This window comes from Oncorhynchus kisutch, linkage group LG1 (genome assembly GCF_002021735.2).
Source record: "Oncorhynchus kisutch isolate 150728-3 linkage group LG1, Okis_V2, whole genome shotgun sequence".
Lineage (NCBI taxonomy): Eukaryota > Metazoa > Chordata > Actinopteri > Salmoniformes > Salmonidae > Oncorhynchus > Oncorhynchus kisutch.
This window is the reverse complement of record NC_034174.2, coordinates 72190553-72216766: the sequence shown is the minus strand read 5'-3', so window position 1 is coordinate 72216766 and position 26214 is coordinate 72190553. Positions and strand designations below refer to the sequence as shown.

At 43.2% G+C, this 26214-nt stretch overlaps 1 protein-coding gene across 1 annotated transcript in view; it reads right to left on the bottom strand.

Moving 5' to 3' along the window:
- Nucleotides 1-906: 906 nt before the first annotated feature.
- LOC116375276 (retinal cone rhodopsin-sensitive cGMP 3',5'-cyclic phosphodiesterase subunit gamma-like) overlaps nucleotides 907-26214 on the bottom strand; it is a 90362-nt gene continuing 65054 nt past the window's right edge. The window contains exons 2-3 of the mRNA XM_031832101.1: nucleotides 2333-2438; nucleotides 907-2110 (exon numbers count right to left, since the gene is read on the bottom strand). Of these exons, the coding sequence (XP_031687961.1) occupies nucleotides 1993-2110; nucleotides 2333-2438 (224 nt within the window). The 3' untranslated portion in view covers nucleotides 907-1992. The remainder of the gene's footprint in view (nucleotides 2111-2332; nucleotides 2439-26214) is intronic.

Below are 26214 nucleotides of genomic sequence, written 5' to 3'. Positions count from 1 at the left end.
ACTTACAGGCCCTTAACACCAACTGTTCTTAAAACTACATTGTTGGTTAATTAAAAAATAATTGAAGAGAAGCAGTAAAATAACAGAGGCTAAATACAGGGGGTAGGGGTACAGAGTCGATGTGCGGGGGCAACGGTTAATTGAGGTAATATATACATGTAGGTAGAGTTAAAGTGACAATGCATAGATAATAAACAGAGTAGCAGTAGTGTAAAAGAGGGGGCGGGGGTGCAAATAGTCTGGGTAGCCATTTGATTAGCTGTTCAGGAGTCTTATGGCTTGGCGGTAGAAGCTCTTAAGAAGCCTTTTGGGCCTAGACTTGGTGCTCCGGTACCGCTTGCTGTGCAGTAGTAGAGAGAACAGTCTGACTAGGGTGGCTGGAGTCTAACAATTTTTAGGGTCTTCCTCTGACACCGCCTGTTATAGAGGTCCTGGATGGCAGGAAGCTTGGCCCCAGTGATGTACTGGGCCGTTCGCACTACCCTCTGTAGTGCCTTGCGGTCGGAGGCCAAGCAGTTGCCATACCAGGCAATGATGCAACCAGTCAGGATTCTGTCGATGCTGCAGCTGTAGAACCTTTTGAGGATCTGAGGACCCATGCCTTTCAGTCTCCTGAGGGGGAGTCGGCTTTGTCGTGCTCACTTCACAACTGTCTTGGTGTGCTTGGACCATGATATTTGTTGGTGATGTGGACACCAAGGAACTTGAAGCTCTCAACCTGCTCCACTGCAGCCCTGTCGATGAGAATGGGGGAATGCTGGTCCTCCTTTTCCTGTAGTCCACAATTATCTCCTTTGTCTTGATGACGTTGAGGGAGAGGTTTATTCTGGCACCACCCGGCCAGGTCTCTGACCTCCCTACAGACTGTCTCATCATTGTCGGTGATCAGGCCTACCACTGTTGTGTCATTGGCAAACTTAATGGTGATGTTGGAGTCGTGCCTGGCCATGCAGTCATGAGTGAACAAGGGAGTACAGAAGGGGACTGAGCAATTTCCTATGTTGTCCTGTGTTTTAATAATGTGTGTTTGAGTCGCTGGTGGTTGTATTTTGTGTTATTGAGGATCCAAGATAAGAAATTTAAATTTTAGTTGATTGCTTCTGATGAAGTATTGCCAAAGTACCAGGAGAAGTAGCTGTTTTTCAATTGGTTATTCTTCATATAATTCAAGAGGGTTGAACAGTCAAATTACACAGACATTTGACATTCATTGTAAAAAAAAAAATGGATTGATTTTTATTTTGTACATAAATATATATTTCTGTATATAAAACGTGCTTTCAAGGAGAGCGGGTGCAGGTTGAGAAAAAAGTCAGGCGGGAGGAAACCAACTATGGTTGAGATATGAACAACGCTTAATCAAACCCTCTTTAATAACATTGTAAATGTAGTCCAGCTTCTCTCTCAGGAAGTGCACCAGTGAAACTGTAGTAGTAGTGTCGAAGTAAGCTTCACTGACATGACCATTTATTTACCTACCAGACCGCAGAAAGCGAATGCACATCACTATTATACATTACATGTCTTATTCATATAACTTGAGTGCCATTTGACTTCAGTTGTTAGGACATTGCTTAGCTGGTCGTTTACGTGAGATTTCTATAGGAGGACAGTGGCAGGATGAGGTTTGGTATTATGTGTCTTCAGTTTAAAGCTGGTGTGTGCATATTTCCCAAGTATCACTGTGTGTTTGTGCGACTTCACCAATTCTCTCAGGGTCGGTGGTGCACCCGAGTACGCCCGGCTCTCAGGGTCGGTAGTGCACCCGAGTATGCCCGGCTCTCAGGGTCGGTAGTGCACCCGAGTACGCCCGGCTCTTAAACAACGAGCTGATGTGAAAGTGGAAGCGCCTTGTACAAGATGGCATAACAAAACAACAAGAATCAGTACTGGACTCCCTGACCTCAGGGTCCAGAAAGGAGGAGGAGAGGGGGAGTGAAGGAAAGAGAAGTAGAGGGGGTGGTCGAGGGGAGGGAAGGAGGGGTAGGGCGTCTAAACAATTCCATATTTCGCCAGGTCACTGAGTTCCATGTCACCGAAAGCTTCCCATGGGCAGACCACTGTGATGTCTGTGCCGAGACCCTCCATGCCGGGGATGTCGTCACCGAATCTGGTGGGAGAGGAGAGAAGGAGAAGTTCCATGAGCTAAAGGGATAGAGACACAGCAGACGAGGGTTGTGGTGGTAAAGTTGAGTTCGAGAGAAAGATGTATTGAAGTGTTTTGGTACGGTATGAAAGGAGTTGCATTTGATATGTAAGGATGGATGCGCAATTAGTTTTCCTTGTTGTAGTAGAGTTATATTTGTGTGTTCTAAGGGAGTTTCCAACTCACCCCTTCTGGCCAGGCTTGGGGGCCTTGCTCTTGAAGGTACGGGTAGTCCTCTGCTTGAATTTAGGGGGGGCCTTCTTTTCAGCAGCAGTTGCAACGTCTGCCATTTCTGTTGGTTACCGAGAGGGAGGAAAGAGGTAGCTGGGAAATACATAACTGAATAACAGTAGTAAATCCCATCAAGATATCAGTCAGGAGTAGATTATCGGTTTCTTTAACTCCATCGGTCTTATCCTCAATCTGTCTTAATCCAAAGCCCTTTCCCTAATACCTAGTTATTACCAACCCCTCCCTCTCTCTGTCCCGTTGCACCCCAAGAGTGATAATCCCTCTAAAATAACCCTGAGCGGTCTATGTTGATTCAATCATACCAGATTAGATCTGGCACCAAGGCCAAAATAGTACCAAAATAGTACTGTACTAACCAAGGCCAAAATAGTACCAAAGCTACTTGTTAGCGTTACAATCTGTAGTTCGGCTGAGGTCACTTCAACCAGAACATTGTGTAACTAGAAGGTTATTCTAGCCCTTCGAAACCAGTAGTAGCCTATCCCAGTCTTCCATTTCAACTGCACTCTATACAATGTTTATTTCTACAGTAGAATACATTGCACTCAGATGCTTTTGAGAGTTCATTGTCCATGCAAGCAATACTCTGCACCCAAACACGTTTTATTCCACCACTCTAGACATGCATCCTGTACAGGTGAATGACATTCTGTTGTCAAGTCAACAGCCAATCAACATCTCTCCTACATCACATTCCATAGCTGCTCTACTGATCTGCATGTGTTCATTATATAGTGTCCTGGTATTGCCTATTTGTCTGCTGACCTCCTAGTGTCCTGGTAGTGCCTATTGGTCTACTGGTCTGCCCCTAGTGTCCTGGTAGTGCCTATTGGTCTACTGGTCTCCTCCTAGTGTCCTGGTATTGCCTATTGGTCTGCTGGTCTCCTCCTAGTGTCCTGGTACTGACGATTGGTCTGCTGGTCTCCTCCTAGTGTCCTGGTATTGACGATTGGTCTGCTGGTCTCCTCCTAGTGTCCTGGTATTGCCTATTGGTCTGCTGGTCTCCTCCTAGTGTCCTGGTATTGTCTACTGGTCTCCCCCTAGTGTCCTCCAGCACAATTCAATTCCCTGTCTATCAGTGTGTTGAATGAAAAGCTCCAGCCTCTCTATTAGACTCTGCTCTCATCCTCAAGAGTCAGTTGTGTGAGCTGTCTCAAGTCTACAGCACACAAGTCTACCACAGGAGGCTGCTGAGGGGAGGACGGCTCATAATAATGGCTGGAATGGAGTGACGGGAATGGTATCAAACACATGAGAACCATGTGTTTGATGAGTTTGATATTCCATTTATTCCGTTCCAACTATGAGCCCGTCCTCCCCAATTAAGGTGACAATTAAGGTGACACCAACCTCCTGTGAAGTCCACAAAGGTTCTTCTCCAGAGCCAGCACTAAAGCAAGTGCATTGAACGCTACCCAGTCAATGACCATCAGCAATGGAGCACAATCTCAACAAGACAACTCCATGGAAACAGTACAATATTTCCAGCGAATTCTCTGCACTTTAAAATGTTTTCTGCAATTGTCTAAGGCATTGACATCAAATGACCCTTACAGGGCATGCAATAAAGGTAACTAATGCTCAGAGCTGAGCGTAACAGGACGCTGCAGTTTCATCCTACCTGTCTTTGCAGTGAACAGTTCTCCGGAGTTGGGTTGATCCTACTGAGATCCTGCTGTATCTCTTTTCCTTCTCTCTGACTGTCCTCCCCTTTTATACACCTCTGACATAATCCCCTCTGACCTTTGCTCTGTCGCTCGTGCACTCTGTCCCAGAGGTCAGAGTTAATCTCTGCAGGTCAACCTGAGGTAAACCCAGTGGCCAATGCATGACCGTGTGTACTGTGTATCCTACTGGGTGTTTACTGGCCACCAGCCCGTCCCATGCTGCTAGCTGGCCTGACATAACATCCAGAGCATATAGCAAGTCCCAAATGGCACCCTATTCCTTATATAGCGCACTACTTTTGACCAGATCCCTATGGGTAATGACAAAGGTGCCATTTTGGATGCAGTGTATATGTAAATCCACTGTGGGCCACGTTCCTGCAGAGTTAAGGCCCTGTAATAGGCTTACACATGGCACCGGACACTTTGAGTATGTACAGCAGTGTATAATGTCTTGGCAAGTGTAGGCTGTTGTGTAATTGAATGGATGAACACACACTGATAACCCTGATGTAAAGTAAGCTTCAGGTTGGTATTTATAGGGAGAGAGGGACTGTTTTAGTCGGGTTGAGAGGGTAGTGTATCAGTGGCCTGTAGTTGTTGCAAGGGCTAATTGTGTTAACTGCAGAGATACTAAGAGAAGAGCTTTTGTGGTCTTATAAAGGCCCAGTTTAACTAAGTGTTTGCAACAAAAACCGAATCTAAAACAAACGTTATGTAGGATTTACACTTGGGCTCTATTCAATCTGTCTCACTGAAGTGTTACCGATTGTGTGATAGAAATGTAAAAGTCATTTCCGATTGAGCTGACATATTCAGATTTTACTGTGAACACAGTCCCCGCTAATTTCATTCACGCTGTAACGCTGCACTGCCATGATATGGATTGAATAGAGCCATTCGTGTTTTATAATTTATTCCAACTTCATTTGACCTTTTTTGTTTATTCCTCAATGTTGAATTCCCCTTTTGAAAAAAAACTGGTTCAAACGCTAAGGAAATCTGGGTGTAAATGTTTAAAATGATGGACAAATCATACTAAGGATCTGGGTTTGCGTGAGCTTTACTATGAATTGACCCATGAATTGAACCTAACCCAGCTGCCCTGTGAACATAGTCCTTGTTCTATTATGTGTTTTGGACACTCCACTTTTTGGTGATTCATTTTCAAATTCAAATCATTTTTCATGGGAAACCTAAGTTGAAATTCAGAGGTTTTTGTTCAATGTTCCCACCATCTTCAGCTGATGGTTTCAGAGGGTGTCTTCTGAGGTTAAACAAAGAAATCATCCAATGTTATTTATTTCATTCTCTCTCTTAAATATACAATGCATTCAGAAAGTATTCAGACCCCTTCACTTTTTCCACATTTTGTTACTTTACAACCTTATTCTAAAATTGATTAAATTATTATTTTTCCTCATCGATCTACAAACAGAACCCCAAAATGACGAAAGCAGGTTTTTACCTTATTTACATAAGTATTCAGACCCTTTGCTATGAGACTCAAAATTGAGCTCGGGTGCATCCTGTTTCCATTGATCATCCTTGGGATGTTTATACAACTTGATTGGAGTCTACCTGTGATAAATTCAATTGATTGGACATGATTTGGAAAGGCACACACCTGCCTATATAAGGTCCCACAGTTGACATGCATGTCAGAGCAAAAACCAAGTCATGCCCATTAGGTCGAAGGAATTATCTGTTGAGCTCCGAGGCAGGATTGATCTGGGGAAGGGTACCAAAAAATGTCTGCCTCATTGAAGGTCCCCAAGAACAAAGTGGCTTCCATCATTCTTAAATGGAAGAAGTTTGGAACCACCAATTCTTTTTCTAGCGCTGGCCACCTGGCCAAACTGAGAAATTGGGGGAAAAGGCCTTGGTCAGGGAGGTGACCAAGAACCCGATGGTCACTCTGACAAAGCTCCAGAATTCTCTGTGGAGATGGAAGAACCTTCCCGAAGGACAACCATCTCTGCAGCACTCCACCAATCAGGCCTTTATGGTAGTGGCCAGATGGAAGCCACTCCTCAGTAAAATGCACATGACAGTCCGCTTGGATTTTGCCAAAAGGCCCCTAAAGGACTCTCAGGCCACGAGAAACAAGATTCTCTGGTCTGATGAAACCAAGATTGAACCCTTTGGCCTGAATGCCAAGCATCACGTCTGGAGGAAAGCTGGCACCATCCCTACCGTGAAGCATGGTGGTGGAAGCATCATGCTGTGGGGGTGTTTTTCAGCAGCAGGGACTGGGAGACTAGTCAGGATCAAGGGAAAGATGAATGGAGCAAAGTACAGAGAGATCCTTGATGAAAACCTGATCCAGAGCGCTCAGGACCTCCGACTGGGGCAAAGGATCACCTTCCAACAAGACAACGACCTCAAGAACACAGCCAAGACAACACAGGAGTGGCTTCAGGACAAGTCTCTGAATGTCCTTGAGTGGCCCAGCCAGAGCCCGGACTTGAATGGCTGTGCAGCGACACTCCCCATCCAACCTGACAGAGCTTACAGGTGTGCCAAGCTTGTAGCATCATACCCAAGAAGACTTGAGGCTGTATTTTCTGCTGAAGGTGCTTCAACAAAGTCCTGAATAAAGGGTCTGAATACTTATGAAATGTGATATTTTGTTTGTTATTATGAGGTATTGTTTGTAGATTGATGAAAAAAAAAATTTGAATCAATTTTAGAATAAGGCTGGAACGTAACATAATATGGAAAAAGTTAAGGGGTTTGAATACTTTTCGAATGCACTGTATATGTGTTAGACAACCAACTTTGTGGTCAGTTTGTTTATGGTCTTTACTTGTTCTTGCCGTCGTTGTTGTAATGCAATGTAACAAAACAGATATATTCTCAGCAACCTGCCCATAGCAACTCAATGGAATTTATTAATTGAAGGGTGTCTTCAAATGTCTTACATAATATTGTCTGCACAATCTCCATATAGACTGACACCTTTGTTGTGGAAATCAATGACTCCCTGGTTCTCGGGACTAGCTTTACAGATGTAGGATCTTAATTAGAACTTTCCTGCAATGTAGGGAATAAATACAAAAGAATCCACTGACATTTCAGACTTGATTTTCCCTTTTGAAAATTCCATCAACCCATACAAAAATGTCCATAAATTATAATCCACATAATAATTCACATTTTCTGTTGCTGCAGGATTGTTTTCCTGCTGTAGCAAGCTGGCTCAAATTAAGGTCCTACATCTGTAATGAACACGAGGGGAGACAGAGAGCTGGTTTCAAGCACGCGCAGCAGGTGTTTATTGCAAAGGACCACAGGAGGAGGCAGGTAGCTGGGTCCAGGGGCAGGCAGAAGGTCATACACAGGGGGTCCAAAAGGCAACAGTACAGGCAGGGAAAAGGCTAGTAATGTAGTCCGGGAGATCAGGCAATAGGTAGATAACAGGAAATCAGGCAGGGAATAGGCAAAAATCACAGGCAACAGTGACATGTCACAAAACCAACAATACCTCACAGTGATGGGGTGCAAAGAACTGAACTAAATAGTGTGTGATAATGACATACATGTGTGTGAACAGGTGATTAGAATTCAGGTGATTGGGATCTAGAGAGTGAGCTGCATTGAGGGGATCTAGGTGTTTGAGAGTGTGAGCCGGAAAATGGTCTGGAAAGTAAGCTGTGTTCAGGGGATCTACGTGTTTGAGGGTGAGAGTTGGAAGCAGACTTTACAACTTCAAGTTTTAATGTTACATGCACAAGTACATTGAAATGTCTTTCTTGCAAACTCAAAGCCCAACAATGCAATAATTAATAACAATGTATTACAAAAAAATTATAGTAATAAGAAATATGAAAAACAACTAAGTAAGCACTCCATCACTCCCCTTCTTGGTCAAATAGCCCTTACACAGCCTGGAGGTGTGTTGGGCCATTGTCCTGTTGAAAAACAAATGATAGTTCCACTAAGCCCAAACCAGATGGGATGGGGTATCGCTGCCGAATGCTGTGGTAGCAATGCTAGATAAGTCTGCCTTGAATTCTAAATAAATCACAGACAGTGTCACCAGCTTAGCACCCCCCCACACCATCCCACCTCCTCCTCCATGCTTCATGGTGGGAACCACACATACGGAAATCATCCGTTCACCTACTCTGCGTCTCAGCGGTTGGAACCAAAAATCGCAAATTTGGACTCATCAGACCAAAGGACACATTTCCACCGGTCTAATGTACATTGCTCGTGTTTTTTGGCCCAAGCAAGTCTCTTCTTCTTATTGATGTCCTTTAGTAGTGGTTTCTTTGCAGCAATTCGACCATGAAGGCCTGATTCACACAGTATCCTCTAACAATTGAGATTGAGATGTGTCTGTTACTTGAACTCTGTGAAGCATTTATTTGGACTTCAATTTCTGAGGCTGGGAACTCTAATGAACTTATTCTCTGCAGCAGAGGTAACTCTGGGTCTTCCTTTCCTGTGGCGGTCCTCATGAGAGGCAGTTTCATCATTGCGCTTGATGGTTTTTGTGACTGCATTTGAAGAAACTTTCAGTTCTTGAAATGTTCCGCATTGACTGACCTTCATATCTTAAAGTAATGATGGATTGTCTTTCTCTTCACTTATTTGAGCTGTTCATAATATGGACTTGGTCTTTTACCAAATAGGGCTATCTTATCTATACCACCCCTACCTTATCACAACACAACTGATTGACTCAAACGCATTAAGAAGGAAATAAATTCCACATATTAACTTTTAACAAGGCACACCTGTTAATTGAAATGTATTCCATGTGACTACCTCATGAAGCTAGTTGAGAGAATGCCAAGAGTGTGCAAAGCTGTCATCAAGGCAAAGGGTGGTCACTTTGAAGAAACTCAAATATAAAATATATATATAACACTTGTTTGGTTACTACATGATTCCATATGTGCTATTTCATAGTTTTGATGTCTTCACTATTATTCTACAATGTAGAACATAGTACAAATAAAGAAAACCCTTTAGTGAGTAGGTGTGTCCAAACTTTTAACTGGTACTGTATATACAGCAAATATTTAGAACTCAATTCCAATACCATATTTACAAATGCAGGGATACTGGAGTGATGGAGGTAGATATGTATAGGGCTAAGGTGACTAGGCAACAGGATATGAGATCAACAGAGTAGCAGCAGCTTGTATGTGAGTGGGTGTGCTAGTGTGTAGAGACAGTATAAATGTATGTGCATATTATGTGTGAGTGAGCAAATGATGGAGTGAGTGTTTGTGTGTGTGTTGGAGTGACAGTGTGTGTGAGTGTGTAGGGCCCTGAGAGTGTGCATAGAGACAGTGCAAATACTGAAATAAAAGGTCAATAAAGACACAAGGTCAACTCTGTCAAGGTAAACATCTGTACCACATGGGCGTGGAGTGAATCTGCCAACACCAATGGTGTTCAGTACAGAAGTCCCCCAGCACTAGTGGGTTAAATGTTATATAACTTCTGTTTAGGCAGAACATTTAGACAGATTTAACTCTTGCCCTAACCTGGATTAATTCCCTGCTCCTCCCTCTTTCGTAATCCTGAGCCAAAGATTGGCTGCCTCCATTTGATATCCCCCTTTCCTTTGTCTTTCTTCTGGTAGGCTCTGCTTGAGTCCCAAATGGCACCCTATTCCCTACGTAGTGCCTTCCCTTTGAATAGAACCCGGTGGTCTGATCAAAAGTACTGCATTATGTAGGGAATAGGGTAGCATTTGGGACGTAAATTTGTCTTCGCCTGTGAATAAATCAGAAGACGGTGAGGCTTTGTAATCTACAGATCAGCTTTTACCTCAAACAAACTGTGATGACTTCAGAGAAAACACCAGGGAACCGCAGTAATGACAGTAAATTGAGTTTAAAAAGCTATTTATACAAGTTACTGAGTGTAGAATTAACCTTCATCATGAATGAATTTACATCATCAATGGATACATGGAAGTTTTGTTGTTGTATTGTACACTCATTGTAACTTCTAATAATAACAGTAATAATAATAATGATTGATCGCGTTTATATAGCGCCTTGGATCCACCGACAGTAGATGCTCACTCCTCAAAGCGCTGTACATAGCAAGGGGGGGAACTCACCTCTTCCACCACCAATGTGTAGCACCCACTTGGGTGATGGACGGCAACTATTTTGTGCCAGAACACTCAACACACATCACCTATCATGGTGGAGAGGTGAGGAGTGATATATGCCAATTAGGAATCAGGGGGATGATTAGGTGGTCATGATAGAAAGGTGCCAGGTTGGGAATTTGGCCAGGGTACCGCACTGGGGTTAACACCCCTACTCTTACGATAAGTGCAATGGTATTTTTAATGACCACAGACAGTCAGGACCCCCAATTAATGTCTCATCCGAAAGACAGCACCCTACTCAGGACAATGTCCCCTTCACAGACCTGGGGCATTGGAATCTCCTAAGACCAGAGGGAAGAGGTCCCCTACTGGCCCTCCAACACCACTTCCATCGGCATCTGGTCTCCCATCTAGGGACTGACCAGGGTCCGGTTTCCCAAAAGCAATTTGTCTCAATATATTTTATTTAACCTTTATTTAACTAGGCAAGTCAGTTAAGAACAAATTCTTATTTACAATAACGGCCTACACTGGCCAAACCCGGACAGCACTGAACCAATTGTGTGCCGCCCTGTGAGACTCCCAATCAGGGCTGGTTGTGATACAGCCTGGATTTGAACCAGGGTGTCTGTAGTGACGCCTCTAGCACTAAGATGCAGTGCCTTAGACCGCTGCACCACTCGTGTAGCCTAACATGAGCACCATAATGTCCCAAATCTTGATTAGAATAAGTCCCCTCAATCTTTGCAGCCATAGGTGGTAATACTGTGTCTTTCTAGGAGCTGATCCATTGTCAGTATTGTGGAATAATTCTAATGTTAAGGGTGCAATATGTAAAAATTGCTCTGCCATTTCCTGGTTGCTAAAATTATAATAGTTCGCCCAATTTCAGTTTATCTGACAAAACAAACAGTCATTGTCTAGAGAATCATTGTACCATCTAAACTGCTGTGAAATACATTTTCCATAACCAAAAATATTATATTTTCAGCTGTTTGAAGCAGGTGAACAAAGCCGAAAGTAAAAGACACAAAAACTAAACTTAAGAATGGGAAGCATAGAAATAGCGCACATAGAACATATTTACTGATTTCTAAAAAGTTACATATTGTAGCTTTAAGGTAAGATTTCAATGGAGAAAGCTACCCTATCAGTATCGACACGCTTAGCGAACGCTCTCTACGTGGCGTTTTGGGAAATTTATGTTACATCTTCGGCCATTGCAGGAAAGAGGTAGGTAAAGCCTAAATTCCAACGCTATTGGGAAATCGGGCCCTGAACTGACCCTGCTTAGCTTCAGAGGCAAGCCAGCAGTATTATGCTGCTTGTACTTTACATATATGGCTAATAAATGATTGTGACGTAACTATGTTTGTTAAATTTGTATCCCCATGTCACAGTGTTAAAGGCAGACGTGTCACAGCTAACATCCTGCAATTCTACACATTTCTCCATGAGGTAGAGATGAAAATGTTGCATTCTTAAAGTAAATGAAAGCTAAAATATAGCTGTGTCGACTGTGATAAAGACAATGGGTTATGAACTGTCTTGTTTGCAGTGGCATGGTGCTTACTGCCATAGAAGCACAGTGACATATGCCTCAATGCGGTCATATTCGTGGCTTATTGGGGGTGTGGCTTTAAGTTAGTTATTTTTGGCCACCCATCCCATGAGAGTGAATGCCATTCCAGTAAATCTGAATGTCATTCCAGTGCACTGCTTGCTTTGAAATCTATCTTCCATGTTAAGGATAAAAATACAAATAATCAGTCCCGTTTGGAACTGACAAGTAGAGAGCTTAAAAACATAGAAATACGTGGCGGATGTGCCATCACCATCATCTCACGTTATACCTGGTTGTTGTCAGGTGTGTTTACCCATCATCACCTTCTGGATTCATCTCTGCCTGTTGAGATGCTTAACCTACCTTGGGACTGAACACCCGAGCCTGTGTGTAGTATTAACTCTCTCAGAGTATCAGTGATAAAGCCATATTAATGCTCTCACATGTGCCTCTTTCATCACCCACCCATCTATCTGTCCAGTCATCATCTCTTTCTCAGATTACAGGTGTTTATACATTCAAACTCAGTCACCATGAATCAGCTTTCACTTTTCTCATCCTTCTCTCTTTCTCTCTCAGACAAGAAAATCAGAAGATGCACGAATTTGAACATTCATTTGTCTCTGTCTTCCCTCCACTCCAACTCTCTCGTTTTCCTCCTCTCATTCCAAATGTTTTTGGCAGTATTTCAGTGTTAAGATTTTACAACATGTTTTAAAACACCCGGGCCAGTTTACAGCAAAGGCCTTACATGTAATTAGTCTCTTTAACAAAGCATTTGTTTCCAAAAGCTAGAGATTACTCTGGGACTGTAGTGGAAGGAAACCTTTTGAAATTTTGTGAAAATAACATCAGAGGCAAAAGGAGGAGTGAAAAAGTGGGAATAAGAGAGGAGGAGATCAGCTAAGTGGAGTAGAGTATGTCAGAAACATGTAACAATGAGTGTGTTAAGTCTGAGCAAAACGCTGATCAATTGGAGTTCGAGGTCACAACAGTTGGTTGAAGGATATCATGCACCTATGGATATATAGTTACATAACATATAGATACTGTGCATACATATGAGATCATGCAGCTATGGATACATAGATACATATAGATACTGTGCATACATATGAGATCATGCAGCTATGATACATATAGATACTATACATACATATGAGCTCATACAGAGATATGCCAAAGAGAGTGGTGACCGTCTGAGTGGAGTAGAGACACAACATACGTTTTGAGGCTCTCATGAGTTTAGCTCTTAAGAAGCCTTACTGCCACTAATACTCTGTTAATAATATACACGTACAGGCCAACATACAGTAGATTCACATGTATTTATTTTTTAATTTAACTAGGCAAGTCAGTTAAGAACAAATTCTTATTTACAATGACGGCCTACACCGGCTAAACCCTAACCCGGACAACGGTGGGCCAATTGTACACCGCCCTATGGAACAGCCAGTTGTGATACAGCCTGGAGTTGAACCAGGGTCTGTAGTGACGCCTCTAGCACTGAGATGCAGTGCCTTAGACCGCTGCGCCACTCGGGAGCCCCATTGCAGACATTGAGGTGGTTAGAAAGAGACAAAAGGTAAATGTAAACTTAGAACACTGCAATCTATGCTCTCATGAGGTTTTTATTGGTGACGTTTCAGCCCTTATTCACCAGGTTAGTTATTATCTGATATTAAACACTTGTTCAGAAACATGGGATATGTGTATGTAACTTTCTCCTATATTGATTGGAGAGAGGATGAAACAAAAAAGTGCCTGCTTGAGACCCGATATGAGATATAACTAGAGCATGGATCTTTTAAATTCACACGTTCACATCGCCAAAGGGAGCTAAGACAAGATTGACACATATCACGATACTTGACATCATCAACTTTCATCATTCAGTTGACATTGCAAGGTATTGCACAACCAACCGATTATACCTACATGTTTACTATACTGTAGTGTAGATACAGGAAGTTACAGTATGTAAGAGGGACATGAAGCACTTGGAATGTGGCAAGCATATGAAATGAACTCCCATTTTTATTTTCAGGAACAACAATGACCATAGAGACACCTTACCATAGAGACTTGATGTTGAGTTTGTTTTCTTTTTGTTTAACACTTTTTTGGTTACTACATGATTCCATAAGTGTTATTTCATAGTTTTGATGCCTTCGCTATTATTCTACAATGTACAAAATAGTAAAATAAAGGTGGGTGTATCTAAACTTTTGACTGGTACTCTACATGTAGATATATTTGCTTTTCCATTTTTTTTGAGTACATTTTAGAGTACATTATACAGTTAAATTGTTTTACAATATTATAAACAAGTAAAAATATGATAAAATCATATCTAGTTGTGAGAACTCTACAGGGTCACTTAGGTTATTGCTGATAGGGATGTCCCAGGGTCCCTGGGACATCCCTACCCTAAACCCTTACCTTAACCGCAACTTCCCATAACCATAGCCTTAACCATTTTTAATGTCAACTTCAGTGTGGTAGGGATATACGGAAGATCCCGAATAGCAAGGACCAATCCTGGGTTACGCTAACCAAGGAGGATTCCCTTTAGATTGAGGACAGTCCACACCTGGCAAATTGCCCTCGCTATGACAAGTCTTAAGCTGGTTACAAGCTGTTTATGAAACCTCTAGCAGGACTGTGACACAGGTGACTCTGGTATTAGAGGGCAATCTTTTCAAATGTGGGAACTGCTTTCATTTTAATGGAATAATCTCCTCAAAAAACGAAATGTTGGTATTTTTTAAAATTAGTCCCAAAAGGCTTTGAATGTCAGCGATCAAGTATTCAAGGACTTTCAAAAAGATAATTGTAACTCATCACATCATCATGAGGATGTGTTATGCAAGTTAGTTCAACAGTGGACTAATGTGAAAAATACCAAAAGATCATTTTTGAATGGAGTATCCTTTAAGCCGCTCGTTGGTTCATTTTTAAATGGCACGTAGTGTACTGTACTTTGGGTAGTTTGCGTACTCAGACTCTATAATATAGAAAATCTATACACCTTAAACAAATTCTCAAATTTTCAGCACACATTTCCTCTTGGAATCCTCAAATTGCTTTTAATTGAAACTTTATTTTAAATAAATAAATCATTCTACATATTCAACAATCTAAAATACTTCTCCTGCTTCATTAATACATCTTCCAAAGATAAACATGTTACAAAATGTTTGGTTTGTTGCGTGTTCGTTGGACACTAAAATAGCTGGTTGGCTTATTCTCTAGGGTCAGTCAGACCAAACAGCTGCCTGTTGCGTGCCACCACTATGGCCAGACCAGTGTCATCGGTAGGTATAAACACCATGCTGATTCAGAGTGCAGTGTGGTCAAGTCACCACAGGAGGGAGGGCCACATCCAACCCTGCATTAGATTGAACGGCATGCACGCATGCATACAAATCAAATTCCTATAAAGTGGCATTGCTCTGTCAGAAAAGTAATGCTGTCATTTAGGTGAACAGCAGGACATTACAGAATGAGTAGGGAAAAAGGGATAAAGAAAATATATGCCCACTTCAAGTTGACTAGACCATTTAGATTACAAAAAGAAAACCAGCACTGTCACGGACCAGGATGTCTTGCTCCCAGGCAGACTAAATAACTTTTTTGCCCGCTTTGAGGACAATACAGTGCCACTGACACTGCCCGCAACTAAAACATGCGGACTCTCCTTCACTGCAGCCGACGTGAGGAAAACATTTAAACGTGTCAACCCTCGCAGGGCTGCAGGCCCAGACGGCATCCCCAGCCGCGCCCTCAGAGCATGCGCAGACCAGCTGGCTGGTGTGTTTACGGACATATTCAATCAATCCCTATCCCTGTCTGTTGTTCCCACATGCTTCAAGAGGGCCACCATTGTTCCTGTTCCCAAGAAAGCTAAGGTAACTGAGCTAAACGACTACCGCCCCGTAGCACTCACTTCCGTCATCATGAAGTGCTTTGAGAGACTAGTCAAGGACCATATCACCTCCACCCTACCTGACACCCTAGACCCACTCCAATTTGCTTACCGCCCAAATAGGTCCACAGACGATGCAATCTCAACCACACAGCACACAGCCCTAACCCATCTGGACAAGAGGAATACCTATGTGAGAATGCTGTTCATGCTGTTCATCGACTACAGCTCGGCATATAACACCATAGTGCCCTCCAAGCTCTCGACCCCACCCTGTGCAACTGGGTACTGGACTTCCTGACGGGCCGCCCCCAGGTGGTGAGGGTAGGCAACAACATCTCCACCCCGCTGATCCTCAACACTGGGCCCCACAAGGGTGCGTTCTGAGCCCTCTCCAGTACTCCCTGTTCACCCACGACTGCGTGGCCACGCACGCATCCAACTCAATCATCAAGTTTGCGGACGACACAACAGTGGTAGGCTTGATTACCAACAACGACGAGACGGCCTACAGGGAGGAGGTGAGGGCCCTCGGAGTGTGGTGTCAGGAAAATAACCTCACACTCAACGTCAACAAAACTAAGGAGATGATTGTGGACTTCAGGAAACAGCAGAGGGAACACCCCCCTATCCACATCGATGGAACAGTAGTGGAGAGGGTAGTAAGTATTAAGTTCCTCGGCGTACACATCACAGACAAACTGAATTGGTCCACCCACACAGACAGCATCGTGAAGAAGGCGCAGCAGCGCCTCTTCAACCTCAGGAGGCTGAAGAAATTCGTCTTGTCACCAAAAGCACTCACAAACTTCTACAGATGCACAATCGAGAGCATCCTGTCGGGCTGTGTCACCGCCTGCTACGGCAACTGCTCCGCCCACAACCGTAAGGCTCTCCAGAGGGTAGTGAGGTCTGCACAACGCATCACCGGGGGCAAACTACCTGCCCTCCAGGACACCTACACCACCCGATGTCACAGGAAGGCCATAAAGATCATCAAGGACAGCAACCACCCGAGCCACTGCCTGTTCACCCCGAGAGAGAATAAAGTAGATGTCACGGGTCAAAATTTTGATTGATGACCCTATGTGAACTCTATGTGAACCCTATGTAGTGATGACGTGTGCATGTCTTCTGGTCAGGCAAGCCTGGTTAGGTGGGGGCTATGGGGTGAGTAAGGGTCCATTTGACAGGCCGTTAATGATTGATGACCCAAGCCTGATAGACAAGCCTGGTTAGGTGGGGGCTATGGGGTGAGTAAGGGTCCCTTTGACAGGCCGTTAATGATTGATGACCCAAGCCTGATTTATGACCCTATGTAATGATTTATGACCCTATGTCATGTAGAAGGGTGCATGCCCTGGGTTGAGTAAGTGACCATGTGTCAGGTCAACCTGTTACTGTTTCTCACGGTTTGGGTTGGTTAAGGCCCCTTATAAAGCCGCTGAACAATACCTGTTTAAGACTGTACATGATAACCCCCCTGAATATTAAACAAAAATGACACCTATGCCAATTTTAGGGATGTTATGCTCGGCTTGTCATGAACCCAGTGACCAAAGCCTTGAAGAAGTTCTGTGTGAAGCTCCAGAATGTTTTAAAGGATTTTTGGGTACGAGTGAGGGCCACATGTCTTACATATTCCACCCGGAGGATTCTACGGTAAAGATATTCACAGACCGTGGACCCAAACCCCTTTATCCTGCAAAACCTGGGAGTTTTCCCCCGGCTCTGGGGATGAGAGAATGGCTAAACATCAGGCTGGCTCTTTGTAAAATTGAACAGGTCCTAAGTGTTACAAATGTGCCAGGATATGCGTTGGAAGAACAGGTCTGCGGCCGCAGTGATCTCAAGGCTCTAAGAATTGCTTCAATGGACTATAGCCCTGACAACAAAGTGACAATTTTAGCCTGTGACCTTTATGATAAGGCTAATGCTACAAAGTCTGTCAATTCTCCGGTAGCTTCCAGAGCCCGCAAACATGTAAACTTTTTTATTCCTGTGTTTAGTTTTAAATGGGTGGATTATCCAATTTTCATAACACTTATGAATAAGCTGGACATTCTCTTCCAAAATGGGGAACAGTTAAAGCGCTGGGCGAGGCTTTCCTTGAGACAGAGTCAAGACCAAAAGGCCCGACGGCGGATCTACCCCTGGAGTGAAAACTTACCATGTGTTGATGGACATAGCAAGAGAGCCTTGCCTTTTGAGGGTGAACTCGACACGGACAATTGCGGTTGGTTGCATAAGCTCCCAGGATCTGTAAGAAAGGCATCGTAAAATACCTTAAGAATGTAACGATATAAAATGTATGTACTAAATATTTTGAATGAAATAAATGGTTTTAAAATCAGAATCTCACCACGTTATGAACTCTCGCGTTTGTTCACTCTTAGCGCAGTCTGTCCCTGAGAAAAATCTTGCGGAAAAAGCCATGTGCGCGCGCATGTGCGTGAGGGAGTTTTCTGTAGTGGCTGTGTGTGTGTGTGTGTGTGTGTGTGTTTCAAAAACAGAAAAAGGGGGGCGGGTTGTTTGTTAAAAAAATACCCATGCATGCCTGGTGGGTCGTTTGAAACCAAGGTTTACACTAGCCTGCAAAACAGATGCCTACCCCCCAACAATAATATTGTGTCTTACGACTCCTAATCTTAAAGGCCTTTCATAAAACTATTTTTTTTAGGTGGGCTAAAAAGTCATTCATCCCAGCGATGTCGAGAACAACACACCCCCATGCATCTAGGTGCTAGCACCCCGGAGATTTTAGAAGCTCCAAAAGGATCCTAATGTTTAGACACACCCAATACCATGTGTTTGAAATGTGTCAAATATACCATGGGCGGGGGTATAGCCCAAAAAAAAACGACAAACCCCAAATGCTATGTAAAAAAATCATTCAGGGGTTTTTCTCTAGGTCGTAGGGTACAAAAGCGCTAGAAACCATGGGCAATGTTAGCAGCGTTTTAGTTCCGATGCAAACAGCACCTCCAGAAACTCCAAGAATCGTTATCGGACTGAAGCGTTAAAAAAGATAATCGGGGAAAACAGTCTAATGGATCTATCGCAAGGTGAGTTCTTGAAATAAATCTTTATTAGATTTGATTGTTGTGGGGAATTGTTTGAAAAGCGTGGGATGTTATAGAAATATTAAACAATCATTAGGATCAGTATGCTTACCGTATAACAAGGCAATATTAGCTAAAGTGATTATAGCTTTAATATTGTCGAATGTTTTATAGATTCTGAAGCATTCACGCAGATACTCCGAGGTATAACTGAGCTCGAATCATCCCATGGGGCTCCGAAACAAACGCCTGCCCTGAATTGTCAACGTAAGTAAGCTCCAAGAATTCCATACATAAAAATATTTATACCTTAAAAACAAAAAGTGTGGGCATCTTATATTAAAAGTTATTTTATATGTTTACAGAGGACCTAAAGCCTAGAAGGTTAAACGATGCCCTATGGAGCCTGAACGGTTTCTGCGAAGCATATGACTACGAGACAATTCTGCCCTACTCCCAGGATGTATTTACCCAAAAGCAGCGAACAGAGACTTTAAACGGCAGGTCAACTCCCCTTGGCCAGGACAACGTTGTCCCCCATATTTCTAAACACCAAAGGATAATTAGTGCTCAGATCCACAGTTCCGCTTCACCCGAACAATTCTACTTGGCCGATATTCACGAGACGTCGTTCCAAGGACTAGGTATGAATCAATTATATATTATTATTTATATATATTATTATTTTAATATTTATATATTTTTTTTATGCCGGAATATGTTAAAACAAGGCCTAATGCTGTTTTTTTTTGTTTTTTTCAGGCTCCCCATCTACCGGACCTGCAGATGTTGTAATACAGGTTGAACAAACACAACAGCCCCTGGTTTCAGAGCTTCTTCAGAACAGCCCTCGTCAAAAAAGCCGAGGTATTTAATTAATGTATTGTTAATATATAGGCTTATATCTGAAATGTATTTGGCATTTTTAACATATTTTAGGGTTAATAACCTATTTGTGTATGTATTATTTTTATTTCAGACTCCTCACCGGCTTATGAACACAACGCACAAACATCGGAGGATGCCCAGACAAGCATCCCCGAGGAGGCTCCAAAGACACCAGCGAAACCTGATGATGTCAAAGATTTAAATGACATTTCTGAGGTAGACGATTTGATGTTCTGTGAAGCTGCCAACCTTCTTGAATCGGCCAATTCTGTGGGGGAAACAGCAGATTCTGAAATAGACCAAGAACGTTTTTTCAAAGCGTTTACCCTGGGTTTAAAATCACGAAAGGCTCTACTCCAGAGGCGCATGTGTATTCTACTCGAGCATCAATACAATCAGGATGTGTCATTCTGGCGTAGCGAGCTACCCCGTATGTTAAAAAACATTAGGGCTAAAACAAGCAAATACCGCCGTTAAAAAACACACATGTAAACACACACACACACACACACATCCTTAATTAGACAGATGGCGCCCCCTATAGACCAAAGTGAGACAATTGAAACCCTCTTAGCCAGGATCCCTACAGAGCTCCAAGATATAGTTAACCATATGAATGATTCGGGGGTAATTGACATAATGACAATAGATGAAAATCTATTATCCCAGATTCCCTCCGAACTCATAGACATTATTACACGTATGAATGAGTCAGGGCCTTCCGAGGAAAACATGTTAACACAGATTCCCGAAACCATCATATCTCTAATTACCCAGCTTAACGCGAGCCCTAGGTTTAATTCGGCCCCACAGACACCTCTAAGACAGCCTTTAACAACATTGTCCGAAGAGTCTGAAAGTCAATATGATGTTTTTGAACAGTTGGACAAATGTCTAGCAAATCTGGAGGGGGGCGGTCTTGAGATCAGTGTACAGAACGAGAGCGCTAGGTTTAATTCGGCACCCCAGACACCTATAAATCAGCCTTTAACACCAATGTCCGAAGAGTCTGAAACCCAATACGATGTTTTTGAACAGTTGGACAATTGCCTAGTAAATCTGGAGGGGGGAGGTCTTGATCGAAGTGTACATGTTTTGCGTCGAAATAAATTCAACAATATTGAGGTTCGCCAGTTTTTCAATTTCGCATGGGGGGGTCAGATTCGGGAATATGCTGTGTTTTACGTAATGCTTATGGACACTTTGAATGAACTGTTAGCTAGGATCAGAGATTATAGCGAACCTAGGGATCTCTTACAGTTGGAAATTTGTGGAGACAGTCTACAGAGCAAGGTATCGCTTATTTTACAGAATGGTGAAGCAGAGCTTGAACAATTTGTTAAACTGCTAGAACGCCTTGTACAGTCAAATTTAAACGTGCTAGCAGATAGGACCCTCGAACTTGTAGTACAATTAGTACGACAACCACAAGGGGGCGGGGGTCAGAGACGAAAGCTCGAGAGTTTAATGCAGTCCGAAATCATAAGCAATAAAAGGGCCTATCTCATAAACGTTCACAATCCAGGTAATAAGCTATGTTTTGCCATAGGTTTGGCCCACTTACTCAGCCCCGGATGTACGGATCAAGCCGCGTTACATAAAGCTCTCGAGCTACAAACTGCGGTGGGTCTCGGTATACAGGATGCTGTGGCTTTCTCAGACATAGTCAAATTTGAAAACTTTCTGAACATCAAGATTGTGGTTTTGTACCACAGTAGGGCTAATGACGCTCTCCTCAAGTTCCAAAATATACCCGAACCACATCCTAAGACTATGTACTTTTATGTGCAAAATGAGCATTACTATGCCGTAACTAACATCACAGCCTTTTTAGGCGCGCCATATGTCTGTCCAGCCTGTCATACCGGCTACACACGCATGGGGGGGCACTCGTGCCGTTACAACTGTTCAGTATGTCTGGATAAACATTGCCCTATGCAGCCGCTAAACTTGACCCCCTGTGCGGATTGTCACCGCACATGTCGTTCGGCCTACTGTTACGAAAAACACAAAACTGAAACATGGCATCCCAAGGCATGTAAATCTGTAAGCAGTTGTGACATTAACAAGAAATGTCCAAAATGTCATTGCAATTACAACCTTAAAATAGATAGCCCTAAACCTCATGTTTGTGGAATTATACACTGCCCAATCTGTAAAGGTCCTTTGAAAAGCAGAGACGCGGAAGCGGTTCAAGAAGTAACACATGAGTGTTACATTCAGCCCTTGGCTGAAGATGAACATACAGAGAAATATGTGTTTTATGATTTTGAGACAACTCAGCAATCAGGGGTTCATTTGCCTATTTTTGTGTCAACCATGACTTTCAAGGGTGAAAAATGGTCGGCCGAGGGACCCGATTGTGCCCGACTCTTTCTAAAACATTTTAGAAAAGCCCAGTACAGAAACTTCACGTTTATAGCTCACAATGCTAGGGCCTATGACTCCTATCTGCTTCTGAACCCTTTGATACAGCAAGGCGTGGCACCCAGTGTCATAGCTCAAGGGAGTAAAATATTATGCTTTGTTGACCCCGCCTTCAAACAGAGATACATTGACAGCTTAAGCTTCTTACCCATGAGATTGGCTCAAATGCCAGAGGCCTTGGGTTTTGAAAACTCTGTCAAAGGCTATTTCCCTCATTTCTTCACATCTGAGGAGAATCTACATTATATAGGATCTTATCCAGCCCCCGAAATGTACGGGTGTGATCAAATGTCTCCCAAAGAGCGTGAGAGATTCATGACATGGTACGAGACCGTAAGACATGGCACTTTTGATTTCCATAAAGAGATGGAATCATACTGTGACAATGACGTTGTTATACTTCGTGAAGGATGCCTCAGATTCAGAGAAGAGGTAATCAAAGATGCGGGCATTGACCCCTGGAGCTGTACAACTATTGCATCAGCGTGCATGAAAACCTATCGTACACACTATCTAACTCCTGAATCTATAGCTATCCCATCGCCAGACAACTACCGACGCCAATTCAAGGCCTACTCTAGTGGTTCCATTCAATGGTTGGAGTACTTGGCCCAGGATAAAGATATTTTTATCCAACATGCTTTGAATCGGGGGGAGAAGGCTTTTGGGCCTTACCATGTAGATGGATACACACAGATTGACGGGGTTGAGACAGTGTATGAGTACAACGGTTGTTTCTTCCACGGTTGTAAATTATGCTTTGTCCCCCACACCTTGTGTGTCCTAACCCAAAAGACTTTTGGGGAAATGTACCAAGAGTTTCAAGACAAACTGAATTCTTTAAAGGCTACTTACGGGTTAAAAGTTGTGGTTTTGTGGGAGCACGAATGGACAGCCCTCAAAAAGGCAGATCCTAGTGTTAAGGCCTTCCTTACCCATTATGACCCTCCAGAGCCCCTGGAACCGCGACAGGCCTTGTTTGGAGGCCGGACCAATGCTTTGACATTGCGTTATGTAGCTCAACCCGACGAGACAATAGGCTATGTAGATTTTACATCCCTATATCCTCATGTAATGAGTTCCTCATTCTATCCTATAGGGCATCCTGAAATTATTCACAGCGACTTTGACGAACCCCAAAATTATTTTGGTTTAATCAAAGCGACTGTCTACCCTCCTAGGGGGCTGTTTATACCTGTGTTGCCTTACAAGGGTCCTAAAGGAAAACTTTTCTTTCCCCTTTGTCGCACATGCTGTGAAAACCACAACCAGGAAAACCCCTGTGATCACACAGATCAAGAAAGAGCCCTGACCGGTGTATGGGTCACTGTAGAATTCTCTAAGGCTTTAGAGAAGGGGTATCGTGTGGCCAAAATCTTTGAAGTGTGGAACTTTTCCAGGAAATCAGACACACTTTTTAAAGAGTACATCAAAACCTTCTTGAGATGCAAGCAGATGGCTTCAGGCTATCCTGCATCGGTCACAGATCAAGAAAGTAGAACCCACTTTTGGTGGCGCCTCCATTGCACCAAGGCAATGTCTTGACTCAAGAAGGAAAAATGTGAAATTTCGTATTGGTCCGAAAAAACAAATTCCAAAAATTCTTCGGGGTCTTTAATGATCGAAGTTGTTAGCATATTGCATCTCTGCGCTAATTTCCCCCAAAGGGAGTTCAAGTACAATTTCGACACATTTCTTTTGGTTTTGTTGACCTCTATTCTGTCAGGGTCAAGAAGTATGCCTTCTCTGTCATGGTAGTCTTGAATGTACTGGTCTTTACTTTCTTGATCTGTGACCGATGCAGGATAGCCTGAAGCCATCTGCTTGCATCTCAAGAAGGTTTTGATGTACTCTTTAAAAAGTGTGTCTGATTTCCTGGAAAAGTTCCACACTTCAAAGATTTTGGCCACACGATACCCCTTCTCTAAAGCCTTAGAGAATTCTACAGTGACCCATACACCGGTCAGGGCTCTTTCTTGATCTGTGTGATCACAGGGGTTTTCCTGGTTGTGGTTTTCACAGCATGTGCGACAAAGGGGAAAGAAAAGTTTTCCTTTAGGACCCTTGTAAGGCAACACAGGTATAAACAGCCCCCTAGGAGGGTAGACAGTCGCTTTGATTAAACCAAAATAATTTTGGGGTTCGTCAAAGTCGCTGTGAATAATTTCAGGATGCCCTATAGGATAGAATGAGGAACTCATTACATGAGGATATAGGGATGTAAAATCTACATAGCCTATTGTCTCGTCGGGTTGAGCTACATAACGCAATGTCAAAGCATTGGTCCGGCCTCCAAACAAGGCCTGTCGCGGTTCCAGGGGCTCTGGAGGGTCATAATGGGTAAGGAAGGCCTTAACACTAGGATCTGCCTTTTTGAGGGCTGTCCATTCGTGCTCCCACAAAACCACAACTTTTAACCCGTAAGTAGCCTTTAAAGAATTCAGTTTGTCTTGAAACTCTTGGTACATTTCCCCAAAAGTCTTTTGGGTTAGGACACACAAGGTGTGGGGGACAAAGCATAATTTACAACCGTGGAAGAAACAACCGTTGTACTCATACACTGTCTCAACCCCGTCAATCTGTGTGTATCCATCTACATGGTAAGGCCCAAAAGCCTTCTCCCCCCGATTCAAAGCATGTTGGATAAAAATATCTTTATCCTGGGCCAAGTACTCCAACCATTGAATGGAACCACTAGAGTAGGCCTTGAATTGGCGTCGGTAGTTGTCTGGCGATGGGATAGCTATAGATTCAGGAGTTAGATAGTGTGTACGATAGGTTTTCATGCACGCTGATGCAATAGTTGTACAGCTCCAGGGGTCAATGCCCGCATCTTTGATTACCTCTTCTCTGAATCTGAGGCATCCTTCACGAAGTATAACAACGTCATTGTCACAGTATGATTCCATCTCTTTATGGAAATCAAAAGTGCCATGTCTTACGGTCTCGTACCATGTCATGAATCTCTCACGCTCTTTGGGAGACATTTGATCACACCCGTACATTTCGGGGGCTGGATAAGATCCTATATAATGTAGATTCTCCTCAGATGTGAAGAAATGAGGGAAATAGCCTTTGACAGAGTTTTCAAAACCCAAGGCCTCTGGCATTTGAGCCAATCTCATGGGTAAGAAGCTTAAGCTGTCAATGTATCTCTGTTTGAAGGCGGGGTCAACAAAGCATAATATTTTACTCCCTTGAGCTATGACACTGGGTGCCACGCCTTGCTGTATCAAAGGGTTCAGAAGCAGATAGGAGTCATAGGCCCTAGCATTGTGAGCTATAAACGTGAAGTTTCTGTACTGGGCTTTTCTAAAATGTTTTAGAAAGAGTCGGGCACAATCGGGTCCCTCGGCCGACCATTTTTCACCCTTGAAAGTCATGGTTGACACAAAAATAGGCAAATGAACCCCTGATTGCTGAGTTGTCTCAAAATCATAAAACACATATTTCTCTGTATGTTCATCTTCAGCCAAGGGCTGAATGTAACACTCATGTGTTACTTCTTGAACTGCTTCCGCGTCTCTGCTTTTCAAAGGACCTTTACAGATTGGGCAGTGTATAATTCCACAAACATGAGGTTTAGGGCTATCTATTTTAAGGTTGTAATTGCAATGACATTTTGGACATTTCTTGTTAATGTCACAACTGCTTACAGATTTACATGCCTTGGGATGCCATGTTTCAGTTTTGTGTTTTTCGTAACAGTAGGCCGAACGACATGTGCGGTGACAATCCGCACAGGGGGTCAAGTTTAGCGGCTGCATAGGGCAATGTTTATCCAGACATACTGAACAGTTGTAACGGCACGAGTGCCCCCCCATGCGTGTGTAGCCGGTATGACAGGCTGTACAGACATATGGCGCGCCTAAAAAGGCTGTGATGTTAGTTACGGCATAGTAATGCTCATTTTGCACATAAAAGTACATAGTCTTAGGATGTGGTTCGGGTATATTTTGGAACTTGAGGAGAGCGTCATTAGCCCTACTGTGGTACAAAACCACAATCTTGATGTTCAGAAAGTTTTCAAATTTGACTATGTCTGAGAAAGCCACAGCATCCTGTATACCGAGACCCACCGCAGTTTGTAGCTCTCGAGCTTTATGTAACGCGGCTTGATCCGTACATCCTGGGCTGAGTAAGTGGGCCAAACCTATGGCAAAACATAGCTTATTACCTGGATTGTGAACGTTTA